This window comes from Syngnathus floridae, chromosome 2 (genome assembly GCF_059516105.1).
Source record: "Syngnathus floridae isolate MCC-2025c chromosome 2, RoL_Sflo_1.0, whole genome shotgun sequence".
In the NCBI taxonomy this organism is placed as follows: Eukaryota; Metazoa; Chordata; class Actinopteri; order Syngnathiformes; family Syngnathidae; genus Syngnathus; species Syngnathus floridae.
The window spans coordinates 22,299,025-22,324,206 of NC_142414.1; the positions used below are offsets into that span (position 1 = coordinate 22,299,025).

The window sequence follows — 25,182 nt, forward strand, 5'->3', positions numbered from 1 at the left end:
GGATGGAACTACATTCTATGAGCTCTCACCAGCATCACTTGATGGTTCCTGTATATGCTGTCTTTCTTTATGCACCTTTTGAATTTGCTCAATCAAGCAAGACAACTTTCGTAGATACTTAGGCATATGTCCTCGAGTATCAGACTTAAAAGGGAGCCATAATCCTCACGCTCATTCCCCTGAGGCGTTTTAAAAAAAACTGTGTTTCAAGGTTTTGCTGGGAAAAAAAAAAATCTTGGCTATAAATAAAATACAACACAGTCATTTTCAATTGGAAAAATATCTCCCAGGCCAAAGAAAAAGATGATTGTTACATTCTTATAGAATTTCTGTGTAGAAATTGATAATCGTCATAAATAAATATTATGCAAACAAAGGATCCTTGAGGGCTGACCGCGATACATTCAATATGGTATCACTGTTTCTACAGACAGTAAGGATATGTTACTAAATGACAAATCTCTGACCCAATAGCATTATTTTGAATAGAGGTAATATTGGCTGATGAAATCATCCAACTTTATTGGTCAGGCCCCTATAGAGTGTGATCTCACTCATGTAATTTAATAAGTACAGCGGTTTTAAATTAGGATTTTGTGCAACTTAGAGAGTTTTTAAAACATTTGGTTGAACCTCAAAACATCCGTCAGATGAATTCAAATTAAGAAGTTACATATCACCGGCTAAAACAGAAACTTTGAGTGCACCATCACAGTCAGAGAACAAATATAATCGTAATTTGCACCCAAAAAAACCCTGACCTAATTGCTATCTAACAAACGTTTGTGATAACAAGATATCTGTTAATATGTTCAGAAAGTTCCCTTCATACCTGCACTGTCTGCTTGGATCCACCAGGGAAAACCACCCACTGTAGTTTGAAACTTCCTCAACTGAAGCTGCAACTCTTTCTCTTTGTGGCTTTTTTGTAACATTTATAGATGTGTGTGTGTGTGTGTGTGTTTGAGAGAGTTCACATGTAGATGCACTATCAATTGCTAGTGCTCCCATGAATAACAGAGCTAGTTATGTTTCGTTCACTGGAAATGTAGCAAGGGCCTGAATACCTAACACAAAACGGGACACGGGAACGTCCCACTGAGAGATAAAACAAGGCAGCCATTGAACCATTGATTCAGTCTAAATCCTGTCTAGCACAGAAAATCTGCTACCACACTTGCCTTTTACAGGATTGGAGTCACCTTCATCAAGGGACCTTTCAATGACTGTGTGGGTTACAAAATGATGTGTACTCAGTGGTGAGGCTGTCAAGACCATGCTGATAACGTTTCTAGCAACGGCAGCCTTGGGATGCAAGGCAATATGATGAAAGAAGAGATGCCTTTTTCACCCCCCTCAAATGGGAAGACCACCTATTGAAGCATCACTTCTGCAAACTCAAGTTCCAACTAAGACTGGTATGACTCCACACCAGCGATCAGTGTAATATTAGACACTAGAAGTCAATATGGAAGTCAATACGTATGGTCCAACTGCACCCACAAATGGGTGTTCCTATTTTGGATGGTTTTAAACACCTGAACGTCCCCTAATAGCATACCAAGGGCTCAAATACGACTTAGTTTTTTAATTTGGTTCACAAGGTCAACAGCAGTAAAGTCACTTTATATAACCAGTTTCTGTTTCAGTGTTAAAGTGTCACATTCAAGAGTATGTCCCGATTTGTTTAAGAATACAAAAGGACAGTGAATGCAGTGACGTCACTTGATGGTGAGCTTCCGTTCCCGAATGAAAGTGCGCCGCTCAGAGGAAATGAACTGAGAAAAGGATGAATCAGTTCAGGAAGTGATCTGTTCAGTCACTCAGAGGGTGTGTTCTTTGAAACATTCGCAACCGACACAACATTATTGCACCCGCCCTTTGCCTCAAAGTTAGCTGGGATAGTGTCCAGTTCACAGCAACCTACATTTTAATGCAGTGACGAATGGTGCTAAGACCAGAACATGTGGAAGCTGGTTCATAGTGGCATCAGGTGGTTGCGCAATTAATCTCAGCTGTTTTGACAGTTCCAGGCCACAATTCTCTCTCTTCGGAAAAATACCACTGTCAGTTTATCATACTGTATCTATATGAAATCCACGAGGAAGTGCTGAAATGAAGAAAAAAGAATGTCTGTATAATACATTTTCTCAAGTGTGTCAGTTCCCATATTTCCAAAGCTCTCAACTTCCATTCTGAGTCATTTCAAATCTCAAGAGAACAGATTAATGCTCACACATTAAAAAAAGGTTACGAGGACAATCTTTATCCTAAAAGCTGAATAACTACAGAGTAAAAACATTCATACGCATCCTTCAGTCTTCATTTTGTTCAGCATTTTGTTGTGAAGCTAACTATGAAGACCATCCTTGCTTCATTTGGCATTATGTGGGTCATTTGATGCTTCATGGTGCTTAGGACTTGGAACGTTCGGCTAATTAGTGAGTCCTCACTGTTCGTGTTTGCAAAGCTGCGACTGGGAAAAACAAACAAATGAGAAAAAAACATCTAAAAATGTTTGCAATTGAGGCACTGCTACAGTATTGGATGAAAGTAGTAGGCGTATGGCTATTGAAATTTGGAATGGTTACATCAAAGTATGAAATCAACTTCCTGTGCTAAGGTCAAGCTTTTCTAATCTTCCCATTCTTGCTATTAACATGAACAGGAATCCTCCCCACTACACCAGAGTTTCTAATCGTTTAATGTTCAGCTCCAAATGTGGCTTTCAAATAAAAATCCATCTGTCTTTTTCTCCATTAAAAAAAGCATAGACTGCCACAATTCTTTGTGACCCACCCAGGGCTCCGAATCAGGGAACATCACAATCTGCACTAAAGGGATTTCCAGACGTATTGTTTAGGCTTAACTTTTCACTTAAGTTGGTAATGATGCTATGATGGAACATGTGGTCTTAAAAAAGAACCCATTTCCATCAGAAAGCAATCCGGTATGCTCACATTGCTAATACAGTTTTTATCTGCCATCTGTGCTGCGCATTTTTCACAGTGTAGGATGTCAAAATTTTAGACTTTTACATTGGCTGTTGAATTCTTTCGGGGGGGGGGGGGGGGGGGGGGTTATTAAGGCAGATGGCCTGGTCTTGTTTGTTGAAAACATCTCCAATTCAAAAGTCTTCTTCAGTTCTTTCAGTCTGGTATCCCCCCCTATTTATGTCTTGATGGGTATGTTACCCGGAGGTGTTAAAAAATGGGGTGTTGTTTTTTTCCAATCTGATTGAGTAAATGTCCATCCTGCTTATCAATCAATTAGCTAGTAACCTTGTTTTTCTCTCCATAATTCATTACTTTAAGAACACTGCGATTTTAATGCACCATGGTTTTTTTTTTTTACACTGCCAACTTTAATTAATGAATAAAGGAATGGGCATTCTAAAAATGTTTATTTTCATCCCATTCATTAGTTAATTAAAAAAAAAAAACACTGCATCATATGTTATTTTCTATGAACAGAGAAGCCACTGTATTTGAATTTAGCAGAATAAATTCTCTATGCCTCTTTGCTGTTGCCACAGCCACGAGCAACAGTGCAAAGGCAAGGAAGGTGCTTAGCAAACAGCCATAAAAATAAATCCAGGCATTGCAATATTCTACCCTGGAATCGCCTCCAGTGTGATGATAACCAAGATCTCAGTAGTCATGGTCAAAGTTCTTGAAATACTAACTTCACCTGTCAATAATGTTGTACGTCGACCTTGTCACTGCTGTGTCATGACTACATCAGTTAACTTTTATGGCTCAATTAAAATGCCACCCTAAATTATTTCGCAGCCAGCATACGTGTGCTTTCCTCTCCACGCTTTATATCCGGAAGCAAGTTTCATGATCTCCTAATGGAGGCGTTTCATGCAAACATCCCTTAGGGTCAAGATTTCTTTGATATACGTCCTGTTCTCGGTCTACTGCAACTCAAGGAGTGCTACCGATCATCACAATGCACTTAAGAGTATTTTAATTAGCCTCTGGGAAACATATGCTGTTGTGTCTGCAGTAACTAAGGCATGAAATGAAAATTATTCATAGGATATGTACCCTTGTGTGTTGCTTTAATTATTCTTGGGCTCATAGGCATCTGTAAATTCAAGTTCCAAATTCTAAACGTAAAAGGAGAAAGCCATAATCGTTTCATATTGTGCATTCACTTTTGGCTGACCTTTACACTTTTAATTCAAGTGGGTATCAGTGAAACTCATTATTATTATTGCCCCTTAATTGAGTAGAAGTTATGGAGTAAAACTTGGCCAAAAGTTTAAATGGAGGGTAAATACAGACATTAATCGAAATCATAGCCCCTTACTTATCAAATTTGTATGGTTTGAATAAGTAGTGCACAGCCTGAATCTAAAATGATTTTCTTTTCCTTTAATGTCTTCTTTTATCTGCAGTCCATCTGCTTTGAGGCCAGGCAGCTGTGTGGGGCACCGGGTGTGGATTCTGCTGGCAATGACCCACATGACCTTTGACTTCTCCGACTGCAGCCCCCTCAGTCAAGGTTTGGGGCTCAAACTCATGCCTAAGGCGGTGCCTCGCTCAAGACCTCGTCTGCAGCCCGTTTGGGACACGCCGAACAAGATCCACTGGAGAACAGTGAGTCCTCTGGCGCGCAGGCTTTTGAGCCCTATCCCTCCGCCACAAGACAGTAAATTAGGGATTGGGCCAAAAGTTACGGTGCAAAAGCCTCGAAAGCCCGTGCACAAACGACCGACACCGTGTAAGGAATGCCAGTTGGTGTACTCTGAAAAGGAGATGGGTGATCCGGTAATAGCGGAATCTTCAGCAGCTTTTTCCAGAAGGAACAGAGGAGGCGAAGCAAGGTTGCTACTTAGAGCCAGAAGACAGCTCAAATGGGAGAGCTTTGACAAGTCTCAGGAGGGCCGGACTACTACAGTGGCCGGGTTTATTGACTGGGGACCCACAGGGACAGATAGTGTAGATGAGGATGGTAAACAAGAGCCCAAAGTTAACCTTCCCACTCGGGCCTCAACTACCACAGTGGTTGCAACCACTAGCACTAGTACAAGGCTCTCCCAAAGGACATTTATTATGGTGACTACACCGGACCCCAAGAGGCTAAGCACCACCAAGGCCACAAACAGCTTTGGGGAGACTGTCAAGCCACCAAAGCCATATGGGGATACATCAGGTAAGATATCGGCATTGATTTGGTTACCAGTTCATCTATCACTGCCGCATGGATTTATTGTGCGGAGAACAAAGATTACAGTCTTGTTTGGATTGCTTTCACATTTTTCTCCCCACCAAACAAGATGAGAGGTTGTTTTCATCCATCCTGGTTGTTTTTGTGTGATTGAGTTACATTGTTTGGCTTGAACAAAAATTACACAAATGATTTGCATTAACTTTGTGGATCGATAACGTGCAGAGCATGCACATTATATTTTGGTGCATAGCGAAAGAAAATTGTAGACTGAGACTCCACCTTGCCACAGATGCACATACAGTACTACTGTTTCACTCACAGTATATCACATTATGAACCATGACTTCACTTTGCGAGGAAGAAATATTTTTTATTAATGTTCATCACTAATATTTATTTGCGCTTTTTAAAAGTTCACTCTATGTGCCACTCACCCCTACCTCCAAAGTTAGTAAAGTCAGTTTTTTTGTTTATAGATTATTTATAGTTTCTTTGCTTTTGGATAGAAAAGTATTATATTATTGATTCATTATTAATAACAGGTTGACTTTTTGGTGGGTAGCAATGTAAATTAAAAGATTGTGATAAAATGCTTTTGCCAGGTATTTTTTGTGTTGATATATAGACTAAAACCTATTCTAACTTGGTGCACTTCTACACCATCCTGATTGGCTCTTTAGTTTGTGTGTGTGTTCCAGTACTTAACATACAAAAATTCTCCTGTAGGGAATATTAGTAGATCAAGTTCCCTCAAGTCCAAAAGACGACTCAGTATGGAGTAATTACACGTCATGTTGAACAACATTTCAACATGTGTTGCAGCTGTATGCCAGAAGACAATTGTCTTGTCAGCATTGTTTTGATCTCTCCGTTTTTTCATGATTGGGAGGTTAGCAGGGGATTTAAAAGTCTGATTTAATAATAACAATGTGAATAACTGCTAAATGAAAGATAATGGGAGAATAAAAAGGTCCGATTTTTCCAATTGGGTGCGTGTTACTACATCAATGGACAGACTCATCAGAAGACATGAATAGAATCACTTTGCATGTCAAGGCCCAGGTGACTTACTGTTGCAGAAAACCTTACTTTGCTTTCCCAACACATTAAGACATGTCTGCTCATAGTGGCCCTGAGCTAAGATATAATTACCACACATCCATTAACCGCACAAGATGGCTGATTAAATACAATGTGGATGGAGACAAAGTTCCATAGGAGAGCTGAGTGTGTGTGTGTGTGTGTGTGTGTGTGTGTGTGTGTGTGTGTGTGTGTGTGTGTGTGTGTGTACGCACTTTTTTTTCCTCAACCAATTTTTTTTTCTCACATGGGCTGCACACAGCCTATTGTATTAACTTAATCATGCTGTTTATGTGAATCATGCACCTCCTTCAAACCACAATATTATCAGCATCTGCAACTAAAAAACAAAGAAAAGTTGCACTTTATTTTTCAAACACATTTAACATCAACAGCACTCCCTGCTGAATGTAACATTGTTGACGTATAAAACACATTTTCCCCCAGATTCAGATGATTAGTTTAATTGAATACATTCAAAGTAACTGCAGTATACTGTATAACTTTTTTAAATACTTATTATAACTTTACATAAGGCTTCTGTCACTGCAGATTAGGAAAAAAGTACTTATCATAATTAGACAGGCTCTCAGTAACTGTGAGATTACAGTATGTGCACTCACCCTTGCACTAAATAATCTGCATGAGTCAAACTGACTCATGAATAACGTCAGCAGTCAGCACAAATGAAAGCCATTAACGTGCTTTGTCTGAGTGAATAAGCATGCATATAATATGACCGTTATTATCGCTTGTGCATATTTATATTTGTCGAGAATATACTTGGTGTGCGGGTGTTTAGTGCACAGTCCTCTAATTAATTCTGAAAAACATCCCACTGACATTGAAGTAGTTGGTGAGGAGTAGACTTCAGTTGACATTTCTGTGTATCAAGAATTAATACAATAAACTTTGAAACGCAATCTTCTGAGCATGCTATAAAAACACTGTCAAGATTTTTTGTCTACCAAAATGAAACGTCTCTGTACATTACATCAAATGTTCTTGCTCTTCGGTATACACACAGGCAATCCTAATTGAACTTGCTATGGACGTTTTGTCTCCTCCATCCTGTTGATATAGTCATTACTACAAATCGACTTTTTTTTTCCCCTTGCATTGGATAGGCTCCTGGAGGCCCATGACCCTCATGAGGATAAGCGGTTCAGAGAATGGATGATGTAATTCAGAGCCTCATGCTCTTTCTTGACACAATAGTGCGAGCAAAGCAGTATATCCAATGACCGCAACATGACATTCCCTCTGGCCCATTTTGCAGACCAATACCACTCATACTAGTTTGCTCAGCCAAAACAGAACATGAAAGGTAACCCATTGCTTAACCAAAGGATTCAATAGTCGTAGTATTTTGCAAATACAAAGATCAATGTCAACTCACTCATCACCACACACACAGCACTTTTGTCACCAAATAACGCAAGTGGGCGAAAACAATAGAACTGATCACTAAATTACTTACTATACTTATACCTATTGTAAACAAGAGAGAAACTAAAAAATATGAAAATTATTCTTGATGTTTGTTGGTGTTGTTTAAACCGTCAACTCACTCAACAGCACACACGCAGCGTTTTTGTCACCATTGTATAGGCTATAAGAGATGATTGAAAACGCAATCAGTAAAAGCGCTTTCGACAATTTTGCCCCCAACAAATTCCAGTTAAATACTAATATAAATGCAAATAAAAGCATTACGGGTTTGTACAATCTGGGACATTTGTGATATACTGTGCTCTCCCCCAACCAAAAGTGTAAAGGTGACTGAGTAACTGGAAGGTTGAGTAGGTAAGTGAGGTCAATGAAAAGAGTCAATAAATGAATTTTGTATTCGCAGGAGCGCAATGCGAGGACATGTAAAATGCGTGTTAAGTATCTCAGGAGTTAAAGTTTAAATTAGCACATTCACTGAGCATTGAAATGTAGCATTTAAACTTGTGGTAAGACAACTAAAGAATCCCCTTGAAAAACAGCACACAGAGAAAAGACATGGAAATACAGAAACTACTTTTACTATCAGTAAACCTGGCAGTCCAATTCATTTGCCCGCGATCACTAGTGACGATTGAAAGTGGATAAAAATCAATCTTCTTCTCCTGGGTATTTAATCTAGACTTAAATGCTGATGTCTGCTGACAGGCGAGGCAAGGTGAGGCACACCCCCTTTTCCACGATTTACACCCAGCCAGGAGGACATGAAGAGACTAGAATGTGCAGATGCTGTATGTATATGTCCTTTGCTCAGCAACTTCTTCAGGGTTTCACATATTCACCTTAAGCAAGAGAGGAGCAGATGCTGGCCATTTCTGATCCCACTATTAGACGGGAGATAGTCATTTGAAATATTTGAGATGGATGACATGCTACCATATGTCTGATCATTTCTTTTGGCTGCATTATACTGCCTGATACAACACTGCCAGAGTTCTCAACACCCAGAGAGAATTCCACCATTGCAATAAAATTTTAAATAATTGTTTGTTAAATTCCCTCTTTTTCCTAACAAACATTTACAGGATGTGACATATTCAATAAATGTAATACGTGTACAAATGCACAAATCTCTTATAAGCGATGCCACCATAGTAGCAATATGCCCCAGCTTCCTCTTTTTGGCCTCCTTTTGAGAAATTTCCATCCAGACTAACTAAATTATTCAGGGATGCCTTTGACAATGACAGCGATGCATTGTAGAGCAATTGTTTCTGATCTCTCCTTCAACCTTTCCCTCATCTCTCTCTGCCCCACACTCCACTTTGCCTCTCTCAGCACTCTGTCCTTCAATAAGTGTTTTAGATTGCCTGGTGGCTCAGTGGAAATCAGTATAGATTGACACTTTGACACCAACGTTAATTGCCAATTCCTAACTATCAGCAGTCCGCCTTTGACGGAAGTCTTCCCCTCACCTGTCCTGTCAAGGTTTCTGGTTCTGGCAGAGGTGAGCTTGGATGAGTTACAAAGGGTTAGGGTGTATCAAATATGTCTTTGTGAAGCACAGCTGGTAGTGAGGTCGCCGTATTTCTTTAAGCTCTGTCGCTGTTTAACAGATAAGAGGCGTTCCCCACATGATTCAAAGGCGTTATGAGCAAAAGCTGCGTGGGTGTTGTCTCCATTAGCTCCACATGTCTCCTATGCCAATTGCCTGCCATACACTGATGGCCAGGCAGACGCACAAAATGAAAGCTGTTTGACACCTAGCAATTTCACACTCCCTTCCTATTTAGTATACATCCCATTAATCAACTGTTACGTCATTTATTTTAGCAGATAAATAGCCTCTAAATCCTTACTCTTTGATAGTTTGAATTCATAGCTGTTTTCACAACAGATTTTCATGTACGGTAACCGATTGCTTAAAGTGCCCTTTTACCTGATTTGTAGTAGTTCTAGTAACTTGTCACATAAAATTCCAAGCATACAAGCATAACTGTTTTTGGTTGGTCATTGGTCGAGCAGATTTGTCATTGCCACGTCACTGACTAAAAATGACAATACGTGGTTAAAAATTAAAAAAATAAACACATGATCACGTTAGGGGTTAAGGACAAAACCCAGACACAAAGAGAGACTTTTTTTTTTAATATATAGAGTATATCAAAAAGGCTCTTCTCTTTTCTTCAGTTTGGCCTCCAAATATTACAAGTTAGTTGTGACTCGCTGATCATCTGTTAACTTCCATTACTGTGGGCATATTTCTGCATCATCTTGAGAAGTTTACCGCCTTGCGTTCTCTGGCGTCAAATCCACAAGGAGCCTCAACTGCCCGTCGGACCAACACTGGAATATTTAATTACATTGCTGTTCCCTGTCAACCCTGGCAACTATAGCTCACGCTCGCTACTCTGCCGCTAATGTGGAGGGAGTTGGCCATTTGGGAGGAATCTTATGGCATGACAGAAAGCGATTTTAGGTGATTTCTTTTTCGATTAATAAAATGGTTACTAAGTCCCTCAATTGAAAAAAAATAAAGTAGTGAAATACGGGGTTTACTGTATTGATTCTCCACCTACCCCTTGTTGCAATTTTTCCTTCTTTTGCTTAGTTGATAGTTTTTAATTTTTTATCCACTGTTAAGTTTTTTTTTAATAGATAATGTGTGCACAGTCATACAACCTGCACTGGTGTAGTTTCAGATTACCTTTACATGCAGATTTATTAACATGGCTCAGAATTTTTATATAAAGCTCCAGATCTTTTATTGAGTAGCAAGGGGGCATAATCCATTTCACCAATATCCTTTGTCGTGTACATCAAAGCATCAGGAAGCCATTAGTAGAGACTGCATCGTTTGCTTTCCAGAGGTCTCTTCTGTACCCTTCATCTTTATCTACTGTACTCTATCATCTTCTCTACCTCTTTTACTTGGCAGCAATTTCACCAAACTGAGTACCTTTAAAGCTAGGTGCCTGCCAAAAGTGATTTTTCAGCCTGACTGCCAGCACAATGATTTAAAACATACTCAATGCAAATGATCCTTCTGTTTCCTCCTCCGTTTCTTCGTGTAGCTCCATAATTGTTTTCTTAGTTTCACTTAACACTTTTACTGTAACATATTTTATTTAAGCATCATTATTTATTAACTCACTCACTTCCAGCTGTTTTCAAAGCAGTTTTTCCCATATTTAGAGCATTTTGACAGATGTTGTTCTATAAATGGACTCAGTCATGTCGTCAGTCATGGCCAGAGAAGCTATGAAGGAAATGCAAATGACTTGTCAAAAGTTAATCTGTCTTTTCTGCGGTAAAGGGCTCCTGATTGCAGCGGGAAGTTAAGGCTTTCCCCTGCCAAGTATAGATATAATTTATCCAAGGTTGATTTGGACCAGAGAAGTTTATAATCCGAGAGGAGGCCGTCCAGCCGGGCGGCAGGCGGCTTTTCCAAAATGACTGAGCTGCACTTCCTTTTGGGCTTTCCAAAGACAAATTAGCTTGGATCAGTCCCACTAGACAGCTGGTTGATGGAGAGGTGAGATGTATAAGGCCCACTGAGGCCTTTTCATCATGACGGCTCTTTTCTTTCTCCTCTTGAAGCACGTCACCTGCTGCAATATATCAGTCCAGTCAACTTTCATGCACGGTCACTCACACAAATGGCATGTTAATAATGCTAAAATATGAAACAATGAACTTGTGTAAAAAAACATAACGTCATGGTTTTTGTTGTGGGTTTGGGTTATCGTCTACATTAGTGTGGGGAAAAGAAATTTAACCAGTATCTTGCACAGACTTTGAACTAAGGGTTTGATATACGTAGTAAGCCCATATCAAATTTAGCAAGCCGATGAGTAGGACTATATGATTAATTTACGAAAAGTATAGTGAAGTAATTTTAAATAAGAAAATATTGTTAGTTTTCTGATGTTAAAAAATGAAATATTTTATTATTATTATTTCAATTTCAAAATCTTTAAAAACTTGTGTTTGGTTTCGGGAGAAGTCAATATAAATAAGGCCATATTGCCCAGCCCTACCAAGAACACTGAGCATTTTCTGTTTTTCAATAGATTTGGGGGGGCTTTCAACTATTAATTTTATTTGTGTCTTCTCGTTTCTTGACTGTATTTTAGGTTTGGCAGTTCACCAGATAATCACTATCACTGTGTCTCTCATTATGGTTATCGCAGCCTTGATCACAACACTCGTCCTTAAAAACTGGTAGGAAAGTCTCTTTTCTTTTTAGTCTGACAAAACAATGTAGAGAGAACTTGACAATTTTCCTCAGATATGTCTAGAATTCTCAAGCACAAGGTATGATTTTCTTTTGGTTTCTTGTCTTTGGTACGTGTTTTTGTAGCTGTGCACAGTCAGGAAATGGCCGCCACAATAGCCATCAGCGCAAGATCCACCAGCAGGAAGAAAGCTGCCAAAACCTGACAGATTTCACCCCAGCCAGGGTTCCCAGCAAGGTGGATATTTTCACTGCCTACAATGACAGCCTGCAGTGCTCTCGTGAGTGTGTTCGGACGGCGGTGCCCATCTACACTGATGAGATGATCCAGCAGACGCCCGTCTACAAGTCTGCTTACAATGGAAACAGGTACACTTGACAAGGACACAGCACACATTTCATTTCATGTGCTTCATACAGAATGTGTGTACTATTTATTACAATGGACTTCTTGATGTTGCACAAGTTGGAATTTCATCAAAAATTTTGGTCTCAAAATCGCACGTTTTAGCTTCCAAACCACCAGGAAAAGTGCTGTATATTTGTACACTTGTGATAACAATACTGTAAAGTGTTACATTCTTTCTATTGTTTACTATTAAAAATATACTAGACAGCTGTTTGATACCTTTTGAAAAGGAGCTAAGGTCTGTGACATGACTCGCCATCCATTACTCTTTATTAGTCATGAGTTAACCTTATTCTATTTGTGTCAAAAAGTTTTTTTTCTTTTAAACCAGAAACACAGATAGAGACAACAATTTTGTATGGCCGGAACAATTTTAACCAGGAACAGATTATTTTAGTTTCCATGGCAAAAACTGTTGTGAAATTGGTCGACCGTAATGCGGGGCAGATTATGTTTGACATTAAAGGTTCCTCTGGCTATATTGATTATTATTTAACTGTCAGGCTTTACAAAGCGGAACAACCGCAATTGTGTTTGCAGACTGAAGATTGTACTATTTTTTTCCTGTCAACTATAATGGAAACACACTCGAATGAAAACCATTGAACCAGCTACTTAAGGCTAAAAGGCCCATTTCTTGTCTTAATGTTTGAGGAATCCTTGCCCCCAGGCGCCACGACTGCTCTGCAATAGTTACATGGTGCACTTTTTAATCCTAATTAACTGATTTAAACCAAAGCAAATTTGCCGAGCCACAAATCCAGGACCCTAGAATGCTGGATGTGCAGCATGCCTTGTACATAAAGTCGCACACAACTGTATGACTGTAATCCACCAGGGGCTATCGCTGCTGCTGTTGTTGTGTATAATGAGTCGGCCAATAGATGTGGTGAAATGGGCTATGAAGGCTCTACGGGGATTTTTCTGCCTGATAGAAATTGCAGACAAGTATATTATTTTTGAAACGTCAACTTCTCCTCCCAGAAGGCTCACAATGTAATATTTGACAAGGCAATACGTCCAAGTCAGTTTTAATAAAATAGTCACCACTGCAACTTAACACTTAAATCCATGTTTACATGTTCACCAGTGGGGGATCCCAAAACACAAATGTTGGTAAAGCATTGATGCATTTCACGCCAATAAAGACAGCATTTTGCAGTGTGGACGAACATGGCGGGCAGGGGTACCATGTAAAAATCTCCTTTTGGAGTTTTATACCTTGAACATTGTACTCGTCGCATAATGAGAAGCTTCTTCATTTTAACAGCATTGACTGTCAGAGTGGATAACAGTTTGTGTCATCTGAGCTGCTGGGCATGCAAAGATGGTCACACTTACTTATTGTATCCAAAGCCCGCAACAGATTTATTATGCTGGCAGTGAGGGAAGAGTAAATCATCTGGTGCAAACAGTCCAAAGTGTCTTTAATATTTGAACAGACTACCTACAAAGTGTTCTGCTGGTGCACATGATTTTTGTAGGGTTGCAGTGGCACATTACACAAATTTTATTATTATGACAACTGCCCATCAATACAGTTGCCGATAGATAGTGAACTTCATTACAATACAAACTGTTCATTGTATCATTGGATGAGGTTCTAACATTTATACTTCACTCACAGGCCTTCACCCTCCGAAAGACAACTGATTCCTGTCGCCTTTGTGTCAGAGAAATGGTTTGAGATCTCTTGTTGACAAGCTGAAGGCCTTGTTCACATCCCTTGGGAGAAAGAGGCTTCCCGAATTCATGCTTTGGTATGTACTGTATGTTTATGTGCCCCTTCCTTTTCTCTCTTCCTGTCAATAACATTGAGGTTGACATTATCAGCCATTGAGAATGTTGTCCACGACATAGACTTGATTGTTGATTAAATATGTCTTGATGCAATCAGTGTAAAACAGTTGGCACCACTCGAGCAAGGGTGCTGTTTGTTGTCGATAGAGAAGCATGACAACTATAGTTATTTGCGAATACGCCAAATCTTCAACCCTAAAGCAGCCAAATAAAGTCCGAGAAATTAAACAGAACTTTATTGCACAAAGGCAGCAGAGTAACAGAACCACTAAGTATACTAACTGAAAGCAACAACAAAAACGCCAACTTGCAAATGAAAATCAATGGTGAACAAACTAAAGTAACTCGAGAGAGCCACAACTGTCAGACATTGGGGAATGAGGACCCAAGTATAGGGAAGCAAGGAAGTGGGGTTGAGGTCAAATAAAAAAAATATTTAATCTAAATGAAGCAAAAGGCAAACAAGGAACTGTTGTTTGTGGAAAAGCTAAAGGAACAGAAGCTCAAAATAACAGACAACAAAGTGTCAAAATAAACACTTGCTAAACACACTTGCACATGGCCAGGGGATCATACAATAACCAGGCGTGACATGAACAGCACAATGCACATCACATAGGACACTGACCCAACAAAGACTTACCAGAAAGAAGGGAGCTAAATACAAACGGAGGCAACGAGGAACACCAGGACAAGACACAAGTGGCTGAGGGAGCTGATTGGAAGGGGGAATGGCTAACAAGAACAATTGGAAACAATGGTCCGAGATTAAGGAAAGAAAAAGAACACAAGGAAAACATAACACTGACTTCAGGGACATGAAAAACAAATCAAGTAACCTAAGAACATGACGACAACAGGATATGTAAGACGCTAAAGTGAAAACAAGAATTGCATCATTTCGTATGGTTCGTCTGTAAAACAGACAAATCATACGAAATGGTTCTTTGATTATTTCCAGCACTAAAGAGACGATATCACAAGACTTGACATTTTTATACATTATACGCCATGCTAATAATCGCCTGAGTGGGCAGCATTTGAAATTCAAATTGTGAAAGTTAAACAAGTGCTTTGGTCCCGCAGGTCATCCCGGGGGAAGGTATTAGGTTTGCCTTTGACTCTTATTTGAAAATGAATACATTTCCTGCAGGTCGTGTAGTCAGAGTAAAGCATCTTCTTGATCCTAGACATACATTAGTCTCAGTTCCCGTTGCTACTTTCCTAAAAGGCTCTCATTCCTTATATTGCAGAGATTATAAGGAATGAGTGCCTTTATATATATATATATATATATTTATTAGGCACTATAATGGAAAGGCAATAGTTAATGCATGATAATGTACTATATGCTTTGGGGGCGCCGGGGTAAGAGACTAACTCCAACTAACAAATTTTATATAACAAGAACAAGAGTTTTAATCAGTTGTTGCAGTGACATTTTTTTTTTTTTTTAAAACCGAGCTCCTAATCAAGTTTCATTACTTTGTGCTTTATATCTCCGCAGGATCCAAATGTCCAAATGGACAGAGCGGCTTCTTTTGTAACGTAGTGTGATCTCTCTTTGGACACTGGTGAAGATATTTATTTTTCTAGAGATGACATCCAGAGCAGTCACAGTTCATACCCGGCCCATATTTCATCATCAAGACGTAGACTATATACCGTATTTGGTACATTCACAGGATATGTGGACAAGACTGTGAAAATGACTGATACATCTAATCATTGATACATGTATAAGATTTGACCAAGGTACCCAAAGAGGCTTCTGCGGGTGGAAGATGAACTCAATTTCTGAACAATGTGCCAATAATGCCACTATGTGCCACAACCTGGATAGAAAAAAGTTGTAATGACAACCAATGGACTAAACAAAGAGAGTATCAACATTGGGTTTTTTGTTTGTTTCTTTTCTTTTTTCTTGTTTATTTTTTCAAGAAATGTCAAAATGCTATAAATGTATTTGGATATGTAGTTTCACGAAATATTTTGAAAATGGGTCGTGAAGATATTTATTTAAAACTAATAAACTGGAAAGATGGAAGACAAAATATAATATAAAGTCCCATTTTAAAAATAAAACTGCTATTTTTTATACAGAAAAGTCGACCGCACCCCCTGACAATGATTCAAAGCCCCTTGGATTTTCCACTCTTATGAAATACTTCTGTTTGAGATTTAATTCCCTGATTTGAATGACTGGGAAAATTGAATTTTTTTTTTTAAGTACATTTGCTTGCTGCAACATATCTCACAGCTGCCCATGTATGAATGGATTCAGTAGGGACACCTATATAACAAACTGCGTACAGCTGGACAGGACATTTGTCTGCCTCAGGTCTAATTTATTATTACCCTCAAAAGCAGTTTTGAGATCAGTATTATATTTGTTCATGATTCAGTGATCAATCAACAAGCCTAACTAGCGAATAAGTCTTAATATAGATGTGACTATTCCTATGAATGGGAAAACAAATACAAGATGAAACCCTCTTGAGTGACATTTTACCAAGTTTATTCCATTTATGAGACAATAGTTTCACCACCTATGAAGCTGGTCAATATTTATAAAATCTGAAAAAACAAAACCAGTCTAATGAAACACAACATAATAAAATATAACTAATACAAACTAAATCACTTTTACGTGTAGACTAATTAATACAAAAAAGGGGTAACTCAGGATCCAGGTCTGCATAGAACCAAAATTTAGACTGACCCAACAAGTCAGTGACTGGGGATCATGCGAAGAATGTTTTTTACCCAAGTTAATAGATAAGAACAACAGGAGGGCGGGCTTTCATACTTCTCCTTTTCTGGTCCTAAACAGTTGAGTGCTTTGTATATTCACGCCCCCCCCCGGCTTGGTGTCACATGGTTTAAAAAAAAAAAAAAATCTGAGCACGTCAACACGAGTCACCCAAATCCAAAAAATTAATTCAGATTTTTTTGTATGTGCGTTTTCACTTAAACGCGCCATTGCAAATAACTTAACTTTCACACGGCCACTTTATACATGAAAAACTGAAAGCTAGTTTGCCAAACCCCTTATCCCTCTCAGCTGCCGACAATTGCGAGTGTTTTCAAAGGCAGCAAATATTGTATTCTTGTCACGATTCGTTTAATGTCATAAATAATCACCAAACAGAAGCTAGAGCCGTTCACTCCAAAAATTTCCTTGCGACAAGCAAACACGCCAAAACTGTTGGCAAACATTTTGTTTGGTGAACCTTTGCGACCTTGAATGAAGCCTGACAAACTCTGACAATGCGTATTTTTCGACCTTTACCAACAGAAATGTTCGCCCACTCAGTGGGATAAGGGTGCAAGTCTTCCTTTTCAGCTATGATTTATTTTCATTATCTCACTGTAATATACATTTATTTTTGTCAGCTGCAGCAGATTTTATTTTTCAACACAACACCGTGCCAAGTTTGTTTGGAAGCCACCACTTGATTTGGTCTCCACCTGGGTTTTTGACAAAATAAACCTCACCAAGGGGGTATACAAACACACGATGGATCGAAACGGACCAAAAGGTGCTAGTGTGAAAGCACCCTAGGGCTCTCATGAGATCCTCTGAGCTCCAATAAGTTCCCAATGAAACACAATTTTTGAAAGAATGGATTATGTTTGTGCTTTTAGGAAGCCACCGATGGGTCGACTTTTTGTATGTACTGTCGGTTTGTACAAAGCACAAATACATTTCTGCAATTATAAATGTTTTTGGCTGTAGATAGCACTTGACAGATGTGGACTTAACTGCATTGGTCACCGGAAGTCACCATGGTGATTATGGTTTTATAGTCATTTCCTTCCGATACATCGCAACAGGTTTCCCCCCATGAGATCATCATCATAAATGCAAGCTATTAAGGAGGGACCCAGATGGCCTGGGAAAAAAACACTGTGGCGCAAAACTGCTTTTTGCCCATTTCCGACATGAAAACCGAACTCTCATGAATGACATAGACCAGTTCAGCCTCACTCGTGTGTCAGGCTGCTGAGTTGCTTCTTTGACATAACATATATATTTTTGAATGAAGAGTGTTATCTTAATGGATAGAAGGTTATGATGAAAAAAAAATGTATATTATACATGTGTAAATGTATTTTATATATATTTGCTTCTATTTGTGTACAGGTGTGTAACGTTTTGGGTTTTTGGAGGTTTTTTTTGCCCGTTTTCGGGACAATTTAAGCTAGGTCTGAGATAGTGTCTTTGTTTACATGTGTAATTACGGTATTTCTTTCAAAACACAAAACTAACCTTGTGCCAAGCTTCTTACCCGCACTTTCAAGCAGTACATGTATGATATCTTTAGACAACCAGTGTAATACTTCTGTAGACGCTGCAATTAGATCAGAAACTGGAACTTAATTTCCGGGAAAAACAGTGACGATGAGACATCTTTGGTTCTTCTGTATTCATGTTCGGCTGGGAAACCAATGACTTACTGTCATTTACGTGGTAATTATTATATACCGTGTTTCATCACATGAAAAATAAATGGTACAAACCTTACAGTAGCTGCTAGGAAGCCAACCAATTGGTTTTGTACAAGATAGTGCTACATTCATTTGTCACACTTTTATGTTGTAACATATTTTGCCAAATAAGATATGATTTACTACAATATTTACAGCAATTATGGCAATAGGTTTGATGTGTAAATGAAACAAATTGAAGCCGACTCCAAAGGCCACAATTTGAGATGTGCCTGATGCGATATGGAAAATTGTATCAAAGGATAAACTTGTGTTATTTCAACTTGGGCCTTACCTTAAACTCCGTGTGTGTCTCTTGAGTTGCAAGTCACAGAGATATGATGGTCGGTCTTGTGCGTCTTAAATAATTCATAAGATAACTGAAATATTTAAATATTGGATGGCCTGTCAAAAAGCTTCTGCAGAAACAGTCTCAGTCTTTTGATGAACCTCACCACATCAACTTTTGATCCCCTGATTAAACTATCAGTGCCACCAAGAACTTTTGGTTTGTCACGGAATGCATCTGGTTTTCCCCTCATAACGTAGTGAAAATGCAAAATATCAAGTCAACATTTACATGACCATCACGTCTGTGAGCATGTTAAATCTTTTTTATCTTTTTTTTCAAAATAGCAAATCAGCTATTTGTCAAAGGGGCTATCTCCACTACATGTTGCATGACTGGTTTGTTCCTAATTTGTTTTCCTGCCTTGCATGTGGGCATCTTGTCATTCAGTGAGCAAGTAAAATTGGAGCATGTTGACACCATATGTGTATTAGGAATCATTTTTTTTACCCATAGGCATATCAGCAAAACTTTGAGTTTTACTCAAGTCAAATTGTAACTGTCACACAGTAACACCTTCAAATTAAAATATTTAACGAATTGGAAAATATCTATGATGGTTGCATGAAGTCCCTATTGCAAAGCTTATGATTTTGCCCTCCTGCCAATGAAAACAAAACTGATGAAATGATAATTATGTTCCTTGTGGAGATACAAATTGCTTGTTTACAATTCCATGCAGTGAGTGGTGGCTACTTGTACTAAGATTACTGTTGATGTTATGCTGGGAAACAATGAATCACAAACATAAAACCCAAGTTGCACTAATCCCAAATCATCACACACAAAACACGTTGTGAAAATATGTACTCAGAGCCACATAGACTAATGTTCACCATGTTTAGGCTCCCAGAAAGACTGTGAACATATTTTAATTGTTTCTGACTTACTTTCACTGTATCTGGCAACTGCAAACCCATTTAGTGGTGAAAATTGATACCACTTTAACCATGCCAGAAAGTTTGAAACTTGAGCAAGTTTACTCTGAAATTGTTTTCATTACGACTAGAATTTCTGGAACTCAATCTGGCATTCCAGAATTACATTTAGTTGGGTAAAAAAAAAATCATAACTGATATATAAGAAACTAATGCTCGTGCTTTGCTGCCTTCTTCTTTGTATCTTGTAGTTGTTGCCTATTAGATTGGTGTATTCTAGTAATGATCTCAAAAAAGAAAAAACAGGCAAGTAGCTGAAAAGTCTTAACGAGACACCAAAGACTAGACATGCCTTTGTGACAACAACCGGATATTTTCAGACTATTGTTTCCATTTCCTTATCTCCCCATTCAGTTGAGCTCCTCTCAGCACAATCAATCCAACAGCAAGAAATCCGGTCAAGATGGGGACACTGCATTGCCATATCACACTCGTGTTAATTAATGTTGGCAATTATCTATACCCTAAACAAAACTACACTTTGGTAGGTGCTGGCATTTTTCATCAGCAGAACTCAAAAGATCTAAGACATTCAACGTATATAAAAGAACAATTTCCTCTTAAAACAATTTTACAATGACAAATAGACGATGAACTACTCCAACAGATTGAGACCGATTTGTGAACAATATTGAGAGAAAGAGGATTATGAGTACAAGGCAGATGGTGGGGCAAATTCAGTGTACGAATTCTCTTTAATTACCACCACTGTGTTCTCGCTTGCGGTGAGATGGAATTGATTTTACAATCAACACCAAAGGAATTACTTGGCGAAGAAATGGCTCATTTGACTACTAAAATGTTTGAGTCAGGGAAATGAGGAGACATGCTTATCTTGGTTTGCTAAAATGTGAAAAAAGAGCTTTTTGTCTCCATTTTAGTTAATTTTGCCCTGTCTTCTCCTCCCAAAATCTAAGGTCAGCAGTTATCCATCCAATCAATAATTTTTCATCTCAAAACTTTGCCACCCGAGTCAACCTCGTTGGCTGTCCTGTGTGTAAGCCATCAAGGGTTGAATTTGACTTGTGAATTTGCCAGCTTCCATGCAACCAAAGTCGAGTAACACCTCACAAACTCTCTGCCCGTGGCTCTTTGTGTTGGAAGCAACTGTCACCATCACAGTCACTGGCTTTGCCGTGTATCTAATTATCTAAATGTGCAAACTTGCAGCCCCTGTGTAAAGACAAGATCCAGCTTTGACAAATTCAGTCCCACATTTATAGGTAAACAAATGTGGGCTCTGCAGTCATAACTCTGACGCAGCAATTTGCAGTATCAAACAGGCTCTTGAAGGAGACTAATGCAAACATGACTTTTTCACCCTTGCCCAAAAAAACAGGTGGCGCTGCCAATAGGTATCTTACTTTTTAATACAACCACATTTTTAGGCAGTGCGTGACACAATGTCCTGATTTAATTAGCAGTTCCACCACAGGCCGGACCTCACTATTGGATTAAACTAAAGAGGGGAAAAGATGGAAAAACGTGACACATTAAGGTGCTATAGTATCTTCTCATTACGTAGCATCCCAAAGTAGCACACAAAACTAGAGCGCTGCTTAAAAAAAAAACTGGCTTTTTGAACAAACCAACCCTGGGGTGTTTTTCTGGATAGATTGTTTCATGGTATAATCCATATATGAGACAAAATACTGGGGTGTTTTTCTGGATAGATTGTTTCATGGTATAATCCATATATGTGACAAAATACACAATAGAATTGTCTAACAGCCATGCAGGAAGTGGAGAGTTGAATTGATACTACTTAACACCAGCTCTCCTTCCGCAGAGCCTTTCAGACAAATTCTGCGTCAAAATACACAACATGATTAAAAGGAACCAAGAATAGAAGGACACACACAGAATCTGTCAATCCAGCCATCAAGATAGCAACCAACCCAATTAACAGCTCAGTTCCAAACTACAGATATAGAATCAAGAATGCATTGACAAATGTTCCGATCCACAGACGGATCCTGAAATCACATTGGAAGAGGGCTTTAAAATAATTATTTAATACATTAAATATTTAACTATGTGTAATTATTAAATATACTTTCAAGAGTAAAGTTGAATAGGCACATTTTCTTTGGTTGAGAGGGACACACTGTTCTAAAGTACAATCACAATTCATAGCTATCATGAGAAACTTGACTCAAGTTGTGTTGTTGCCATAAAAATGAGAGGTTTGTACTTTGTATCGAAACATTTTTATATTTGTGTTTAATATATACATGAGTACCTCTGTGAACTTTTGTACAAGACCTATGACTTTATGACCTGTATTTACAAACACGTACAAACAACACAACTCACAAAGAAGTCTGTCTCCGCGACGGCTAATTGTTGTATAACTAATTTGTTTGTTTTGTCTTGAGAAACCGCACCTCTTCTTTTTGTAGGTATCGGTACACATTACAATTTTCAAGTGACTTTGATTTGGTTACTCTTGTACTACTAAGCTCTGTATTTGCAAGCACTGTAAATGCGATTCTCATTGGATTCTTCCTCTGTACATTTAGTACTCTGATGTTGCTCCTAATAAAATGTAAAACAACATGAGCTTGTTCTATAATAAATTTGTTGACATGAATCCCAGTGAGAAGTGTTCAGGACAAACTGCACAAAATAAAATACTTAAATATCCATTTAAGTTTGATTCTTTATGCATTTGTCTTTCCTCTTTTGCAGCTATATAAGCAATCTCCTTTGTTCGGACAATAAAAAAAAAAATTAAGTTGTTACCTGCCGACAGTTTCGACTGATTCTCCAGTCTTTCCTCAGAGCCGTCATCCGACGTGTCATTTATCCATTGGCCGGCTCGGCAGGCCTGTCAACGTCCGTCGAGCTGGGTTAGGGTCTTTGGAGAAGGGACTCCCAGGTGTGCGATAGGGTGTACGCACCCTCGTCCCTGTTGATGGTCCCGCTTGCTCGCTTCCTTATCTCTATGGCATCCTTGATCCACCGCTTTAGTTTGTTAGATTCTGTTAGGATTTTTTCCCTGTCCCAGTCCATGATGTGGTTGTTTCTTCTGCAGTGGTCTGTGATGGTTCTTTAACAGCTGCATCATACTGGAAGGCATGCCTTGCTGAACATGATCCACTGTATTAGGATTGTGCTGTCAACAAATTAAACCAGCATTGGATTTTTAAATTAAGGTAACAAACACATCCCTGCTGTGAATAAAAAGTTACGTTTTGTGACCTGTCTCAGCCACTGCACAAAGCTAATTGCACCATTACCAAAAATGAAAACTAAAGCTACAATTAGACTTCAAGGAGTGAGCTATTATCTCAACTGTGACAATTTTCAGAGGGGATTCCATTGCTTTGCATTAGGCTTGATGTTGCTCCTTGCTTTTCAAGATGCTCTCCTGGTGACTTTAGTTTTAGTTTGTGCTGCTGTCATTAGCTCTGCACCTCTCCATCCAATTCATCTAATCAGCTCCTTGCGTGCCCTTGTCCTCAGCCAGCTGTGTCTCACACGGCTGATTAACCTGTGCCTGTTGAATTCATTGGTTTGTGTTCCTGTCTTGCGCAAGTCATGGTGCTGTGTCAGATGTTTTTTTTTTTTTAGTGTTGCAGTGGTTTTGTTTGCTTTTCTGTGTGTTGCATTGTTTGTATGTTGTTGTACATGTCATGAATTGCAAATGCTTAAAAGAGACTTTTTAAATGTATTCACTGCCTGTGCTTATCACGTTACATCTGGTATTATTATAAAATGTGCCATTGCTGCTGCCATTATAATTATGGTCTGAATGCTCTCTGCCTGCCCCAACTCATCATGCTTTACAAAACTGTTCGGTTGGCAGTACACTATAATTTATCAGGATAACATGGCATAAATGAGCAATGACATATGTGCTTGAGGAGCCATAAATGCTGCAGTCCCTATTTTTCTACCTGATTAAGGTGTGAAATGTCTCCAAGCTTTGGCTTTTCTTCTATCTTGTGCAGCCAGTCAGTAATAATAGCTTTTATTAAAGTTTTCTGAGCTCAGAAACTATTTGTTTAGTATTCACTTTGCGATGGTGGAACATATGAGACAGAAAATGTCACTCAAGGTAACTAGCACTCTTGATTACATTTCCAAACCCGTTGGCTTTTTTTCCAAACATGTTTGTTGTACTTTTTGTGGGGTCCTCAAATCAACATGATCCCTTGGGAATCAGTATTGATAAAATGGTATCAGTATTATTGCATGGTTGAGTTATGTCAGTGGTGTTTGGTAGTTAAAAATCTGTGCTGGCTTAAAAGTTTACCTGGCCAGCGTATGAGGTCTTTTGGCACATCAGCACAGCGGATCGGACAGTTATGGCTGTCACAGTGACTTAAAAACATGCAGTATGATGTTTCACCTTCACGGGGTTCTGGTGCACACAAGAGAAAAGGTACATAAATCTTTATTTAATCTGCATTTCCATCAAAACGTTTCTGATTTAGCTGCCGGGAGAATACAACCCTAGTCATTTTGAGAATTCAGACTTGAATGTATATGCAGTGGGAAATAGACAAGCTCATATCGAATAGTTACGGTAAATATGATTGTAAAGTTGAATCGTTGCCATGAGAGAGTGATGCGCTTTAAGTTTGGTTTATATTAACTATCGTATTTTCTGGACTATAAGGCCCACCTGGATATGCGCCGCACCAGCTAAAATTAGGGGAAACTCCTGTTTTGTTCATATATAAGCCGCACTGGACTATAACAGATGTTGTAATGTTTCAATTTGAATTACGTCACAGGGTTCAAAGCTGGTGCAAAAATTAGCGGCTTATAGTCTGGAAAATACGGCACTTACTTTGACAGATACACAGCACTGTTTTTTTTTTTCCCTCATAAACCTTGCCACAAACTATAATCAAGACATTTCAGTCACATCCATTAGCCTGATCAACATGCTTCTTATGATCAAAGAAAATATACTTGGGTGTGCACGCCTGTCAACCAGCGTAACCTGATTTCTTTCTTTTTTTTTTTTTTTTTTTTATATACTCATGCTGTCTAGGTCTTTTAAGAAATAGTGTTCTCTTGTTTGACAGATTTGCACGGGCAGAATGAGTACTCCCTAAAGCTGGGCCCTGTCCTTGTAGACCGATTGCTTGGCGGCATTAGAATGAAGCCAGATGGATACGTCCACACTGACTTTGACAAGCCTACAGCACCCCCTTGTTCCTCATACATTAAGTAGAATTATGCAGCCCTTCCCACACAGGCAGTCCGGATCAATGGGGTGGACAGCACATGC

General features: G+C 38.9%; 2 protein-coding genes across 2 annotated transcripts in view; one reads left to right on the forward strand and one right to left on the reverse strand.

The window, feature by feature from the left end:
• The window catches only part of ajap1 (adherens junctions associated protein 1), a 30,749-nt gene extending 8,169 nt beyond the window's left edge, over nt 1-22,580 (forward strand). The window contains exons 2-6 of the mRNA XM_088369374.1: nt 4,406-5,163; nt 11,847-11,934; nt 12,074-12,316; nt 13,984-14,116; nt 15,664-22,580. Coding sequence (XP_088225500.1) covers nt 4,406-5,163; nt 11,847-11,934; nt 12,074-12,316; nt 13,984-14,056 — 1,162 coding nt within the window. The 3' untranslated portion in view covers nt 14,057-14,116; nt 15,664-22,580. The remainder of the gene's footprint in view (nt 1-4,405; nt 5,164-11,846; nt 11,935-12,073; nt 12,317-13,983; nt 14,117-15,663) is intronic.
• cfap74 (cilia and flagella associated protein 74) overlaps nt 1-23,318 on the reverse strand; it is a 150,021-nt gene extending 126,703 nt beyond the window's left edge. Inside the window, exon 1 of the mRNA XM_088369368.1 lies at nt 22,680-23,318. The gene's annotated coding sequence lies outside the window, so the exon portion shown is untranslated. The remainder of the gene's footprint in view (nt 1-22,679) is intronic.
• Between the last annotated feature and the right edge of the window lie 1,864 nt (nt 23,319-25,182).